Source organism: Notolabrus celidotus, chromosome 23 (assembly GCF_009762535.1).
Source record: "Notolabrus celidotus isolate fNotCel1 chromosome 23, fNotCel1.pri, whole genome shotgun sequence".
In the NCBI taxonomy this organism is placed as follows: Eukaryota; Metazoa; Chordata; class Actinopteri; order Labriformes; family Labridae; genus Notolabrus; species Notolabrus celidotus.
Genome location: NC_048294.1, coordinates 7,624,468 through 7,636,517, shown reverse-complemented (window position 1 = coordinate 7,636,517; position 12,050 = coordinate 7,624,468). Strand labels below are relative to the sequence as shown.

The window sequence follows — 12,050 nt, the reverse complement described above, 5'->3', positions numbered from 1 at the left end:
GAAAGGACTTACCAATGTTTTTCAGGGTATTTCCATATTCCAAAAGTATGTTTCCACGCAGCTAGAACATAAAAGACCGTTTTTGTTGGTGAAGAAGAAGTGAAAACTGTTCAGGACCTGCTTCTGCTTCAGAAAGTAAACAAAGATGGCGGCCGGAAGGAACGTACACTTATCTTGTTTCTTGGAACGGTCGAATTTAAAGGCAAGGCAAATTTATTTATAAAGCGCTTTTCAGCTACAAGGCAATTCAAAGTGCTTTACATAAAATGACCAATGCAGTTAAAAATCAGCTGAACATTAAAAAACATTTAAATTAAATTAAAAATAGTCATTAAAAATCGTAAAAACATATTAAATTGTCAAGAATAAAAAGAATAAAAAGTTACAGTTTAATAAATAAATAAATAATTAATTATTTGATTTAATGAAAAGCAGCGGTAAACAGAAAAGTCTTCAGCTTTGATTTAAAGGAGCTGAGAGTAGCAGCTGACTTGCAGTTCTCTGGTAATTTGTTCCAGATATTTGGTGCATAAAAACTAAAGGATGCCTCATCGTGTTTAGTCCTAACTCTTGGGACAATAAGCAGGGGCGGAAACGACTTAAGTAGAGTCACACAGGAGCTCTTAATTAAACATCTTTATGACTAAAACTTGTTATTTAGCAAACTAATTCAGAGTAAGCTAGTTTCACTACTAATAAAAATAAATGATCTCAGTTTTGAAACCTAAAATTGGTTTAGCTAAGCCTTTCTTTTGAATTGCAGTGCTGCACAAAAAATGTGGCAACGAACAGCTTCTATGTAAATTTCTTTTTTATTTGTCTTTTAATCGGTTCATGCATATTAATTAACATTTTTGTAAATATTCCAGATTTAGGCAAAAGGCTAGTGTACATTCATAGTCCCTTGACAGATGTTAAAAAGGCTCCCTAAAAAGATCAAGATTAAACAAAAAGAAAAAAGTAAAATAAAATAAAATAAAATACAAACAAAAGAACAAATAACACCATACGATTAAAAATGACTAAAAGCTACATGAGGAGATGACATGACGGTCTTTGAGAAAGTGGCGATGGACATAAAATACAAGCAATGTATTTTAAAACTCTACATGTTTTACATTTCTATTTCTTTGAATGAATTCATAATACAAATATTATACTATTACACAAACTTCAAGGTGTGAAAATGATTTTAAACAATCACAAGCACAACAAGAAATGTATAAATCGGCTATACAACAAGAAAGAATTGCATTGCATTTCATCAAAATGAGAGAAAATCTTAATTTTCATAAAATATTATTGAAACAAATGAGAAATATTTCTGATTCCTGATGTTTTGTATTAGTTAGCTAGACTCTTAAAGGGATCATTATATTTTATATGTTTTACCAGAAATCATCAGCAGTCGTCTTGTGATTTGATTAACCATGGCTCCTAAATGTTGAACAGAGAGAGACACAAAAAGGTAACTGTATTTCTTTATGAGTATATTTTTTTTAATTCACAATTTAAAAAAAATCCTTAAAAAAAACCCAATCTCTCTTTTTTTCCCCATCTAGAGCAAGAATTGAAAAGTCTGTACTGAGTGTGCTAAGTATGAGGTCATGTAAACTATCAATGAACCACTTACACAGTTGTAAGTCTTGGTAAATGTTAATCCTAAAACGCATTTGTAAATTTGTCATCAAAAGAAATTGAAAACTGTGCTTCAGTCTACTTCCCTCTTGGCCTCAGGAAATGGGCATACCCAGATTCACATGCCCCGCCCAGGCTTGGAGGAGTAACAGGAGAACGTCTGCTTACCTGTCAGTTGCAGTCACTTCTAAATTCAAGAGAATTGGTTCTGTTTAGGTGAGACCCCTGTCCTGACAGGAGGGAGTTTCTTCACTTGTTTACAGTATTTATCTAAGCATGGACAACGCGGGGAGAAAAGTGGCGGTCTGTGACAATGGGACAGGGGTAAGTCAATTCCATAAGTATCCTGTACTGTACAGAAGCTACACAGCCCATTACCTGTGCTTGTGCTGTGCTGTTCTTTCTTCTTTCCTGTAGATTCAAAGTGTTATTGCAAATCTTTCTGATGCAAACACACACCAGATGTGTAACAGACCTGTCTTTTAGTTTAAAGTTGTAGACTGGATCATGTAAATCTGCAGGGTGTGAATCTGTGCTGCATACTGCAGCCTGATTCCACATCTGTCTGGACTTGTCACTGTGCCTCTAATGTGAACACAACACCATAAAAGGTTGTGATGCTTTGAACTGAGCAGCAATTGGATGAAAAGTAGGAAGAGCCATTAGGGGAACTAAAAGGTCAAGAGTGCTTTTCAGTTTGCATTGTGGCATTTAAATGTTCAGTTCTAAATGTTGCAGTTAGAATGAACATGAGATAAGAACCACACCTGTATCCAAGAGCTAGGTGTATGCTATATTTCCCCTCTGCTTGGAATGTATTGCATCCCTGCAGGCTAAGGAATGTGCACTGTGGCCACAAAGACATGTTGAGACGTAACAGTATGAGCTAAAGTCATGACAGACAGAAGAAGAGACAGTCTGGGGTGAAATGCATTTAAAAGCTTTGAAACAACATGCATATTTACCTGTGCTTGCCAGATTAATGACCTGATATGCTGCTAAAAAAGTGATGGAATGCAGCTTATAAGTCAGAGAAAATCTCATAAATGAACACAGATCTGCACACGTATAAACCCTAATGAAGGGTAACACAAAATGGAACTGATCTATAAATCAAAATGAGCCACATAAAGGATTATTCAAGAATACATTAATTTGCAGGATCAGTTTGTATCTACAGAAAACACTTTTAGTTTTAGTAGAGAACTTGAAAAAAGTGATATGTACTATTCTAACTTCCCTTCTCAGTTTGTCAAGTGCGGCTTTGCTGGATCCAACTTCCCTGATCACATCTTCCCAGCAATGGTGGGTCGACCAATCATACGATCCAACACCAAAGTGGGCAACATTGAAATAAAGGTAAGATTACTATGAAGTGAAAATGAACCCCCTTTATTATCTTTCACTTAAGCTAGCAGCTGAAATGAGTGTACCAGTCTCCCACTATGTGATTTTTGAGAATTAGTCTATAAAATTCCTTCTTTCATGACTTGATTTTAATATTTTCCAGGTATTGAAAGCATATGTTTCCATCAGATATGTTGTCAAAGGCTCAAGAGAAACAACAGCCAATTTTCAGCCCAGTGAAAAGAACATTTCTCTTAAAATTTTGTTTTTTATGATAAACTGACCACAAAAAGGAATCTCTCGTGAAGCTAGATGAGTGCTCCTACTTTTGAAATGTACCATCTAATTTTAATTCAGTTAATACTGGACTTTTACTTAGAGTGGGGAGTATTACAGTGTGCCACTGGTTTACCTAATTAAAAGATCTCATTAGTTCCTCGTCCACTGTCTCCATGTGGTTGTATTCTATTTAAAGCAAAGTGACTGACAGTCTGTTGTGTCTAGACGTACACTGTAAGACTTGTTCAGCTCATTAAACACCTGACCTACTGTACCTCCTCCTCTCAGCTCTTACCTGTAAGTGTCTTACACCTTCCAACAACGCAGTTCAGTTCATGGACAGATCGTTCAGTCATTATCCCCATTGAACTGCCAACTCTTACACAGTTTGAAGAACAGGGGGAAGATTATTTGGCTTAGTTGCCGAAATTTCATAAGACCATCCCCGAGATTTTGTTTTCTATAATTTAGAATATGAAAAATTACGATGCGATACAAAACGATACGATATAAAACTAAATGAAACGAAACGATGTGATATGACACGATATGATACGATACAATATGGTACGATACAGAATGATGGAGTACGATACAGTATGATACGATACAATACGATACGATACAGTATGATATGGTATGATATGGTACGATACGATACGATACAATTTGATACAGTACGATACGATATGGTAGGATACAGTGCGATACGGTACGATACGATATGGTAGGATACGGAATAACATGATGTGATACGATACAATACAGTACGATACGATACAGTACGATATGGTATGATACGGTACGATACTGTACGATACTGTACGATACGATATGGTATGATACAATATGAAATGATACGGTATCTCTCAGCAGTTCATCAATTTGAAGTAAAAACATGAAAGTTTTGATACTAGCTGTATGTTAGCATGACTCCGCAAAGCGAATAGGCATTAATAGATCTGCCTCTGTAAAATGTAACTCTTCCACCAGGACCTGATGGTGGGTGATGAGGCAAGTGAATGTCGCTCCATGTTGGAGGTGTCTTATCCCATGGAGAACGGCATGGTGCGCTGCTGGGATGACATGCTCCACTTGTGGGACCACACCTTTGGCCCTGACCGTCTTGACCTCGACCCAAAAGAGTGCAAGGTAGAAACACAGCTAACCAAATGTTGAATTATGTGCATTTTATACATTTGCACAAATACATGTTGTTTGTATTTTTTTGAGTTCAGAAAATTAAATATCAGGAGTTTTGCTGCTAAATTGTGTTTGACACTAGCATGTAGCCCATAGTGCTACTACTACTGTAATAGAACTGCAAATTACATCACATTTTATCTGTTATTTGCTTCTGTAAGATCTTACTGACCGAGCCGCCCATGAATCCCAACAAGAACCGAGAGAAGATAACAGAGGTCATGTTTGAGAAGTACCAGTTCCACAGCATTTATGTTGCAATTCAAGCTGTGCTGACTCTGTATGCTCAAGGTAATGCATCAGAACTCAAATTTTCATCAATATATGTATCAGTAAATGATTTACTGATCATTTAAAATGATCCTCTGTTTGCAGGTTTGCTGACGGGTGTAGTCATCGACTCAGGGGACGGTGTCACCCACATCTGTCCGGTGTATGAGGGCTACTCTTTACCCCACCTCACACGCAGGCTGGACATTGCAGGACGTGACATCACACGCTACCTCATAAAAGTAAGGCTAAAATGGAAATACAAGGAAAATTGAGAAAAAAATTTGAATTAGAATTTTGTACCTGCATAAAAATTAAATTGCCTAAAAATACAGACTATTTCATACCCTGTCTTTTATTTTCCTGCAATTAGCTCCTGCTTCTCCGGGGTTACGCCTTCAACCACACTGCCGACTTTGAAACAGTGCGTATACTAAAGGAGAAGCTCTGCTATGTTGGGTATAACATTGATCAGGAACAACGCCTGGCAACAGAGACTACCTACCTGGTGGAGTCGTTCACGGTAGGTTGAAGAATAATATTAAGGGGTTTTCAATATTTGAAAAGAAAGGTCCCAAACCTTGGGAAATATGCTTAATATGGATAAACAGCGGGTCAAGGATGAATAAGAATTAGCCTACAAGAACATCCAATGATTAAAAAAACCTATACACCAAACAGAGGTATAAAATTACACGGATTTGGAAGTTATATAGCTCAAGCAAACTGAATATTAAGCTTGTGAGCTAAGTTTAACAAGCTAGCTGACCTCGTAAACTACTTGACTTTTATTCAACCAATGGAACACTAACATTATTCTCCTGGGTGAAAGTCTGCTATTGGTTTGACTCATTGACTTTATGAAGATGGACAACACTTCTCACCATCCTCCAGTTGTACAGAAGTGAAGCTAACATACATGTTGCACATTTGAAGCCAGAGTCTGTGCAGTAAGGATTGACTGGTGGTGCTGCAGTGTTGACATTCCATCTCTTCTGCTTACCAAAACCCACAAACAACCACTCAGGTTGGTTCATTCTACCGTAGAACTGATCATTAAGTCAGTTTGAAGTAGACACTTTCAGTAATGGAAACTGAAGTTGCTCTTGTGTTAGTGTTGCAGTTCCCTCTCTACTCTGCGAAACCTATTTACAAAGCATTTCAGGAACCGCATCTCTCAATAAAGCTCTCAATCACGGAGTTACACTTCTTTTTTATAGTATAAAACTAAAATTATCCCCAAAACAAACACTTGCACATAAAATAGCTTGATAAGACCTAACTATGATGACAGAAACCATGTTTGAAAAACATTATTTGACGTGTATTTTGATTTTTAAAGTTCAACTCATGTCCCGTCTGTTTACATGGAGGAGGCATATACTGTAGTCAGTCAGTAGAGGGGCTCTAAATGTGCCCTGATGTTCATCATTCAAACCAGTCTTCACCCTACGTGGACTTTCTTGCTCTTAAAACTGTCACCTGACTTTCTCTTTTGATTGTGTTATACGTTTAATGGCCACTAGAGGTTAAAACTTATGCTAAACATAAGTTTTGGTTATAAGAAGCTGCTTGTATAAACAGATCTAAACCGCTATATTTCTGTAAGGAAGCTCTTTAAATCAGAAATATTTAGACTTTTACTGAGCTAATCTCTCTCTTTAATGCAGCTTCCAGATGGCCGGCAGGTGAAAGTGGGTGGTGAGAGGTTTGGGGCCCCTGAAGCTCTCTTCCAGCCTCATCTCATCAACATTGAGGGGGCAGGAGTGGCTGAGCTGCTGTTTAACACCATCCAAGCAGCAGACATTGACCTCAGGTCTGAGTCTGCCCACTGCTGTCTTTACTAATGCCCTTTAACTACTGTGTTTACACATGCACACAGCACATTATTTTTTTCTCCTGACGTCTTGTCTATGTGCGCAGGGCAGACTTCTATAAGCACATTGTTCTGTCAGGAGGGAGCACCATGTACCCCGGCCTTCCATCAAGGCTGGAGAGAGAGATCAAGCAGCTCTACCTGGAGAGAGTGCTGGACGGAGACACAAAGAAGCTATCGGTAAGAAACGCCTCACTGCAGAGAGATGTAGAGGAGCTTAACCCTTCCATAATCTGTATTTGAAAATACAGGATGTTAAATAAGATGTTACACAACCGTTGATACTCTTTGATAGCTTTAAATAAATGCAATAATCCATTAAGGAATAACCTGTGCCATAACCCCTTAAAGCTAAAATAATACAGTTTCCATGAATGTGATAAATCTTACATAGAATTGACATAATATTGCTTTACAATATTCATAATGATGATTGCAGTGGGAAATGAAACCCCACCAGCCCACTTGATCCAGGGCTTTAAGCAATATTACATAGTCATTAGGATTAAGACTGAAAACAAATAGACAATACACTGTTGAAAAGGCTCACTGGCAGCAGTGTTTAGTTCCTTATAGTGATACAATAATGTTAAAAATAAAGAAAAACCTGCCATTGACAATAATTACAAAACACTGATTAAAAAATGGTGGTGGTTTTCTTCTGGTCTGAATAAAGACACAAGAGTCTCTCAAACCTGCAGTCCTTCCACAACAAGCAGGGGTAGACTGAGCTGGTCCCAAAAAGAAGTTGGATTGTATATGAGTCTATGGACAGAAAATGTGTTCTCACTCAAATTAATTCTACATTTAACTTTTTAATTATGTATTAATGGTCACATATCCTTGTTGTAGTCTTCTTCACTACAGCATTATGTTTTATTATTTGAATTCCAGCACTATTTAAGGTAAAAAAAAAAAAAAGAAGAAGGTGTAGCTATCTTTTGATAGAATAGAATAGAATAGAATAGAATGTACTTTATTTATCCCTAAGGGAAATTCAGTATTGATTGAGAGGTGCTAGCTTGAAAAACACTACATACTTTGTAAAAGTCAGTTGTGGAAATATTTCCAGTAAACCTGTTTTTGGTAGAATCATAATTTATATCAAAATTACAATAAAGAAAATGTTGCACTAAGCTAGCTAACCAAGCTAACTTAGGTGTTAGCTGATAATTTACTGTTTGTGAACCCATCAGTTCTTTCTAGTGTCAAACATTTGTCCAACAATGTTCACTTTTTGCTCCGATAAAACAAAACTTTTCTTCTAAAATGCTAAATTAACTTTTTAATAGTACAGTTCACAAACCAATGGTTGACATCAAGGTCGCCATGTCCATTTCTTGTTTAAACACTGTACTAAAAAGTTACTTTTCCTAAAAAATAAGTGGAATTTTTTAATAAAACCAAGAAATTAATTGATATAAAATTCAATGTATTATATGATGAATTATTACAATGTTAGATTATCTTTTTTGTCAATGAAAACAAATATTTCATAGTAATATTTTGGCTAAAAAAGTTTCATCTCAGTTATGGAGAACGATTGAGGCGATTTTTGTAAAGTCGCTTTTCTACAGCAGTTATATTTGGTGCTCTTCTATGCAGAGATACACTCAAACATGAAAGCTGTCATCATATGAGCATGTGGATCGCTGTGTTTCGATCACATCTTTCTTTTCTTCACCTCTGTAGAAGTTCAAGATCCGCATCGAGGACCCTCCCAGGCGTAAACACATGGTGTTCCTGGGCGGAGCCGTGCTCGCCAACATCATGAAAGACAAAGACTCCTTCTGGATATCGAGGGCAGAGTACGAGGAGAAAGGCCTGGGCGTGCTGCAGAAACTGGGAGGTGGAATCAGATAAGATGAAAAACATTACGCAGATTTTATATTTTTAACACTTTTGGATCAACTTCCTGTCTCCCACTTCCTGGGATAAAAGTTGATGGCTAATTTACGCTCTCTGATGCTTTCTATTACAATCATAGCTGACTGACAAAAAATGTAAAAAGTGGTAAATTAGTTCAATTATAAAGCGTAAAGTTTACATTTCTGCTATAAATTCCTGTTTGTTCCACACACATTGAACCTTTACAGTATTTGGACCCCTGAAACTTTTTAGAGGTTTGAATTCAGTATGAAAGCAAACCAACTATGTTACTTTCTTATGTGCCATTTATATATGGGTCTAGATTCATCCTCTGAAAAGGCTCATACGTTGATTAAAAATGTTTTAACATTGTGGTTTTATTTTGTCTGAATACCAAAACAGTACAGTGCCAGTTGTTTCTGTGCCTCAAATAAAGGCCTCCTTCAAACAAACAGAGGGACGGTGGCACTGACTGTAAAACTGTCAACATGGTACATAATCCCAGATTTGTTAAACTAGATTAGAGGAACAAAGTTTTCTGTGTTTGATGTAACTCTTAAAATAGAAAAACGTTTTTTTTTTTAACATTTTGCAGAATTCTGACTGTGTTGTAGTTTCTGCTGAACAAATCTTAAAAGCTTAAAAATAAATGCTATTAAACATTTTTTTAAAGTTGGATGGGCTCTTTTTGTTTTTTAAATAGACTTAAAATATATACTTCATTAACATTTGACTTCATGGCAAACTTTTAATAAACAGAAAATTTGAGGAGAGTGTAAAAGCAGGATAAAACTTGTGGTAATCTGCTGCCCCCTGGTGGTTGATTCTCTGTAAGGCATCAAATCCCAACTCTCAGCACAAAACCAAAGTGGATGAAACAACATTGTGAACAGATATTGCAATTCTTTTTATTGCGATACTGAGTTACCTGACAAAAAAAATACAGATTTGTGTTTCCACACTGAAAATAAATAGTGAGCTCTCACATTGAACACATGCTTCACGCACACACACACACCACATTCGCAGAACCTTTACGTTAAAATGAAATAAGCATGCAATAATGTCCAAAACACGTTAAAAGTTCTCAAAAATGAACCTCCTCAGCTGGTTAAAAATCCATACTTAGGTTTGATATCTACCCAACAAATTGAACAATTCAAAGTTAGCTTTAAATACACAATATGATCATCGAGGATGACGCTGATTCAACAGTCTGGTGGTAGTGATGACTTGCAGCAGGAGTCGCCCAGAAGCTGGTGACTTTTAAAAATGTACATTCAACCAGGCACGAGGAGGTGCTGGTTCATCGGTCCGACTGTCCTCTCAGTCCGGTTGTAACGCAGTTTTATTTTACATCACGGCCAAGAGAAACAGAAGAACTCAAAAGCAGTGGTTTGAACATGAGATGAGTGTGTTTGTGAAAGGATTAAGTTCCAACAGGCAAAAAAAAAAAAAGATTAATACATTCGCAAGTCATTCAGTAAATCTGTTGCAGGTTGTCTCGGAGCGAGGATGTGATTTTCTTTCTTCTCACATGGTTTTTAAAAAACCACAGAGCTGATGCTTTTCTATCACCTCCCTCCTACTCGCTCATTACTCCACCTGCCAAAAACACTTAATAGAATACGCGAGAACGGAGGAGAGCTGCGCTTTTTCTCAAAAAAGCAAAAATAAATATAGTCTCTGTGGGTGAATCTAAAAATAAAACCTTCCTTTAAGCTTGTAAACCTGATTTCTTTCAAAGTAAACACCTGTTGAATCAAAAATGGCGTCTATCTCTCTTCTGTGTCTGTCACTTTGGTATTAAGGTTTGGTCTTGGCTGTAACGCATCAGCCTTTTTTGACAAGCTGTATTCAAAGGGGGCACAGAAAGGTTTGTATCCCCAAACCCTTTAAAAAACGAGGTTCCATCAAGATTTGCAGACTGTAACACGTAGAAGTAAAGAAATAAAACATCCAAGTGTCTTTAAGATTTGGCCCAGAACTATACAGTGAAAGGGTTACATCACCAAGGTGGACAGTTTGCCTTCTCCTGTGCGTACAGGAAGTGGTTTTGTTTCCAGGCAACAGTAGTCTCACAGAATTTGTCTTTGGATTTGAGCCTCCTCACGTTCGGATGATGTAATCACTTCATGGTATAACTCTGGGTTCATGTTTCTGATTACAATCAAATCCATTTATTACACATTTTCCATGTCACAAATAGCACACTCCTTTACAGCAGCAGCCACACTGAGTGCTGCACAGTACAACTTTTGGCAACAGTCCCTGTGTTGGTCCTGCTGTGCTCTGCATGTTGGTCCATTTAGGGAAGAGTTTACCGTTTAAGGTCTGCTCCTGCTCTGGAGAAGGGCTGAAGTTTTTCACAACAAGTCCTGACCCACGATGAGACACAACACACCGCCGGAGAGAAAGAGACAGAACAAGAGAGAGAAAGAGAGAGAAAGCCAGCGCAACCATCCATCTCCTCCTCCTCCTTCCTCCTTCCTCCTCCCTCCTCCCTCCAATCCTCCCACTCACTCCTCACACACCGACTCGCTCAGGTCCACGGCGCCACCTCTGGTGAGCCGCCGCATCTTGCTGAAGTCGTGGTCGGTCCTCAGGTAGGAGAGCGAGGGGCCTCCCTCGCTGTGGCTGGCCAGGTCCTGGGGCTGGGCCTGAGGCGGCAGGGCCCGCATCTCGCCGCCGCTGCGCCAGTACAGGGTGTATTGCTGCGGGTCGGACACTCCGAAGGTGGAGGCACACAGCTGCGCCAGGGCCTGGCTGGTTTCACCGGCGTTCCACTGCAACGTCCGCACGGCGCTCCGCTCCCCGTCCTGGAACAGTATCCGAACGCACCTCTGCAGGGAGGGAGGGGAGGGGAGGAGAGGGAAGAGAGAGAAAAAAAAACAGTGAATATATACTGTATTCATGCAAAACAGAGGTCAAGAGGCTTATGGAGTGAGGGCAAAAGAGGGGGAGGAGAGAGAGAGATGGAGCCAGAGGAGGAGTGAGAGATGTGCAGGCACACAGGCAGATAATCCACTACAACAAATGAACCCAAATGATGTTCATAAAAGATATTCTCCCTGAAACAAGGCTCCGGCTTCCCACACACACAACCAGCAGGTCCAAGAGCTGCACATGAAAATCCTCTCTAACTGCTCTTCTCTCTGTTGCATGTTACAGCCTCATTGACAAACTCCAACAAAAACACCTAAGTGACCACATCTTATCTGTTAAATCTCTACCTCGCTGCTTTGGTGAAGTTTTCCCCCACGCGCTCAAATCTCAAACTTTAACTTTCTGACATTTTCCACAGAGCGAAAAGCGATCAAACACACAAATAACTGGTCTGTCTAAACAATTGCCACTCTTCAAACACTTACCGGCAATTGTGCTCTACCTGAGCTATTATATAATGTCGGATTCAGCCACCTACAGACGCCCTCACAACTCTCTTTAAAATACACACACAATGAAAACATACAGAACAAAATCCTTTTATCCAAACATCCAACCGTAAGTCACACACACACACACACACACCACAGAGACTACCTGCACACACAACTACACCACCAAC

At 38.6% G+C, this 12,050-nt stretch overlaps 3 protein-coding genes across 8 annotated transcripts in view; 1 reads left to right on the top strand and 2 right to left on the bottom strand.

Annotated features, from left to right (window-relative positions):
* The window catches only part of clcn3 (chloride channel 3), a 99,245-nt gene extending 99,086 nt beyond the window's left edge, over positions 1 to 159 (bottom strand). For 2 of the 3 annotated variants that reach the window (XM_034676189.1, XM_034676188.1), the window contains exon 1: positions 13 to 158. The gene's annotated coding sequence lies outside the window, so the exon portion shown is untranslated. Of the gene's footprint in view, positions 1 to 12 lie in introns of all 3 variants that reach the window. The other variant, XM_034676186.1, reaches the window with a different exon arrangement.
* A 1,210-nt stretch (positions 160 to 1,369) lies between these two features.
* On the top strand, positions 1,370 to 8,934 carry zgc:101810 (uncharacterized protein LOC493612 homolog). Of its 2 annotated transcripts, XM_034676196.1 has the most exons (12): positions 1,370 to 1,468; positions 1,563 to 1,639; positions 1,738 to 1,808; positions 1,902 to 1,962; positions 2,887 to 2,997; positions 4,258 to 4,416; positions 4,629 to 4,758; positions 4,843 to 4,979; positions 5,111 to 5,260; positions 6,408 to 6,553; positions 6,661 to 6,793; positions 8,306 to 8,934. In XM_034676196.1, exons 3-12 carry the CDS (start codon positions 1,741 to 1,743, stop codon positions 8,474 to 8,476), a joined length of 1,266 nt encoding a protein of 421 aa, XP_034532087.1. In that variant the 5' UTR covers positions 1,370 to 1,468; positions 1,563 to 1,639; positions 1,738 to 1,740; the 3' UTR covers positions 8,477 to 8,934. The 2 variants fall into 2 exon arrangements, with proteins under 2 accessions (XP_034532087.1, XP_034532088.1); XM_034676197.1 differs by lacking the exons at positions 1,370 to 1,468; positions 1,563 to 1,639; positions 1,738 to 1,808; positions 1,902 to 1,962 and adding an exon at positions 2,432 to 2,561.
* Positions 8,935 to 9,365: 431 nt separating this feature from the next.
* si:ch211-168d1.3 (ras and Rab interactor 3) overlaps positions 9,366 to 12,050 on the bottom strand; it is a 59,405-nt gene continuing 56,720 nt past the window's right edge. For all 3 annotated transcript variants that reach the window (XM_034676194.1, XM_034676193.1, XM_034676191.1), the window contains one exon: positions 9,366 to 11,325. In XM_034676194.1, coding sequence (XP_034532085.1) covers positions 11,002 to 11,325 — 324 coding nt within the window. In that variant the 3' untranslated portion in view covers positions 9,366 to 11,001. The remainder of the gene's footprint in view (positions 11,326 to 12,050) is intronic.

Coding starts and splice junctions, on each gene's coding strand:
- zgc:101810 (XM_034676196.1), top strand. CDS start 1,741: ATGGGCATACCCAGATTCACATGCCCCGCCCAGGCTTGGAGGAGTAAC. Junction 1,963..2,886: donor TCTGTGACAATGGGACAGGG/GTAAGTCAATTC, acceptor TTCCCTTCTCAG/TTTGTCAAGTGCGGCTTTGC. Junction 5,261..6,407: donor ACCTGGTGGAGTCGTTCACG/GTAGGTTGAAGA, acceptor TCTTTAATGCAG/CTTCCAGATGGCCGGCAGGT.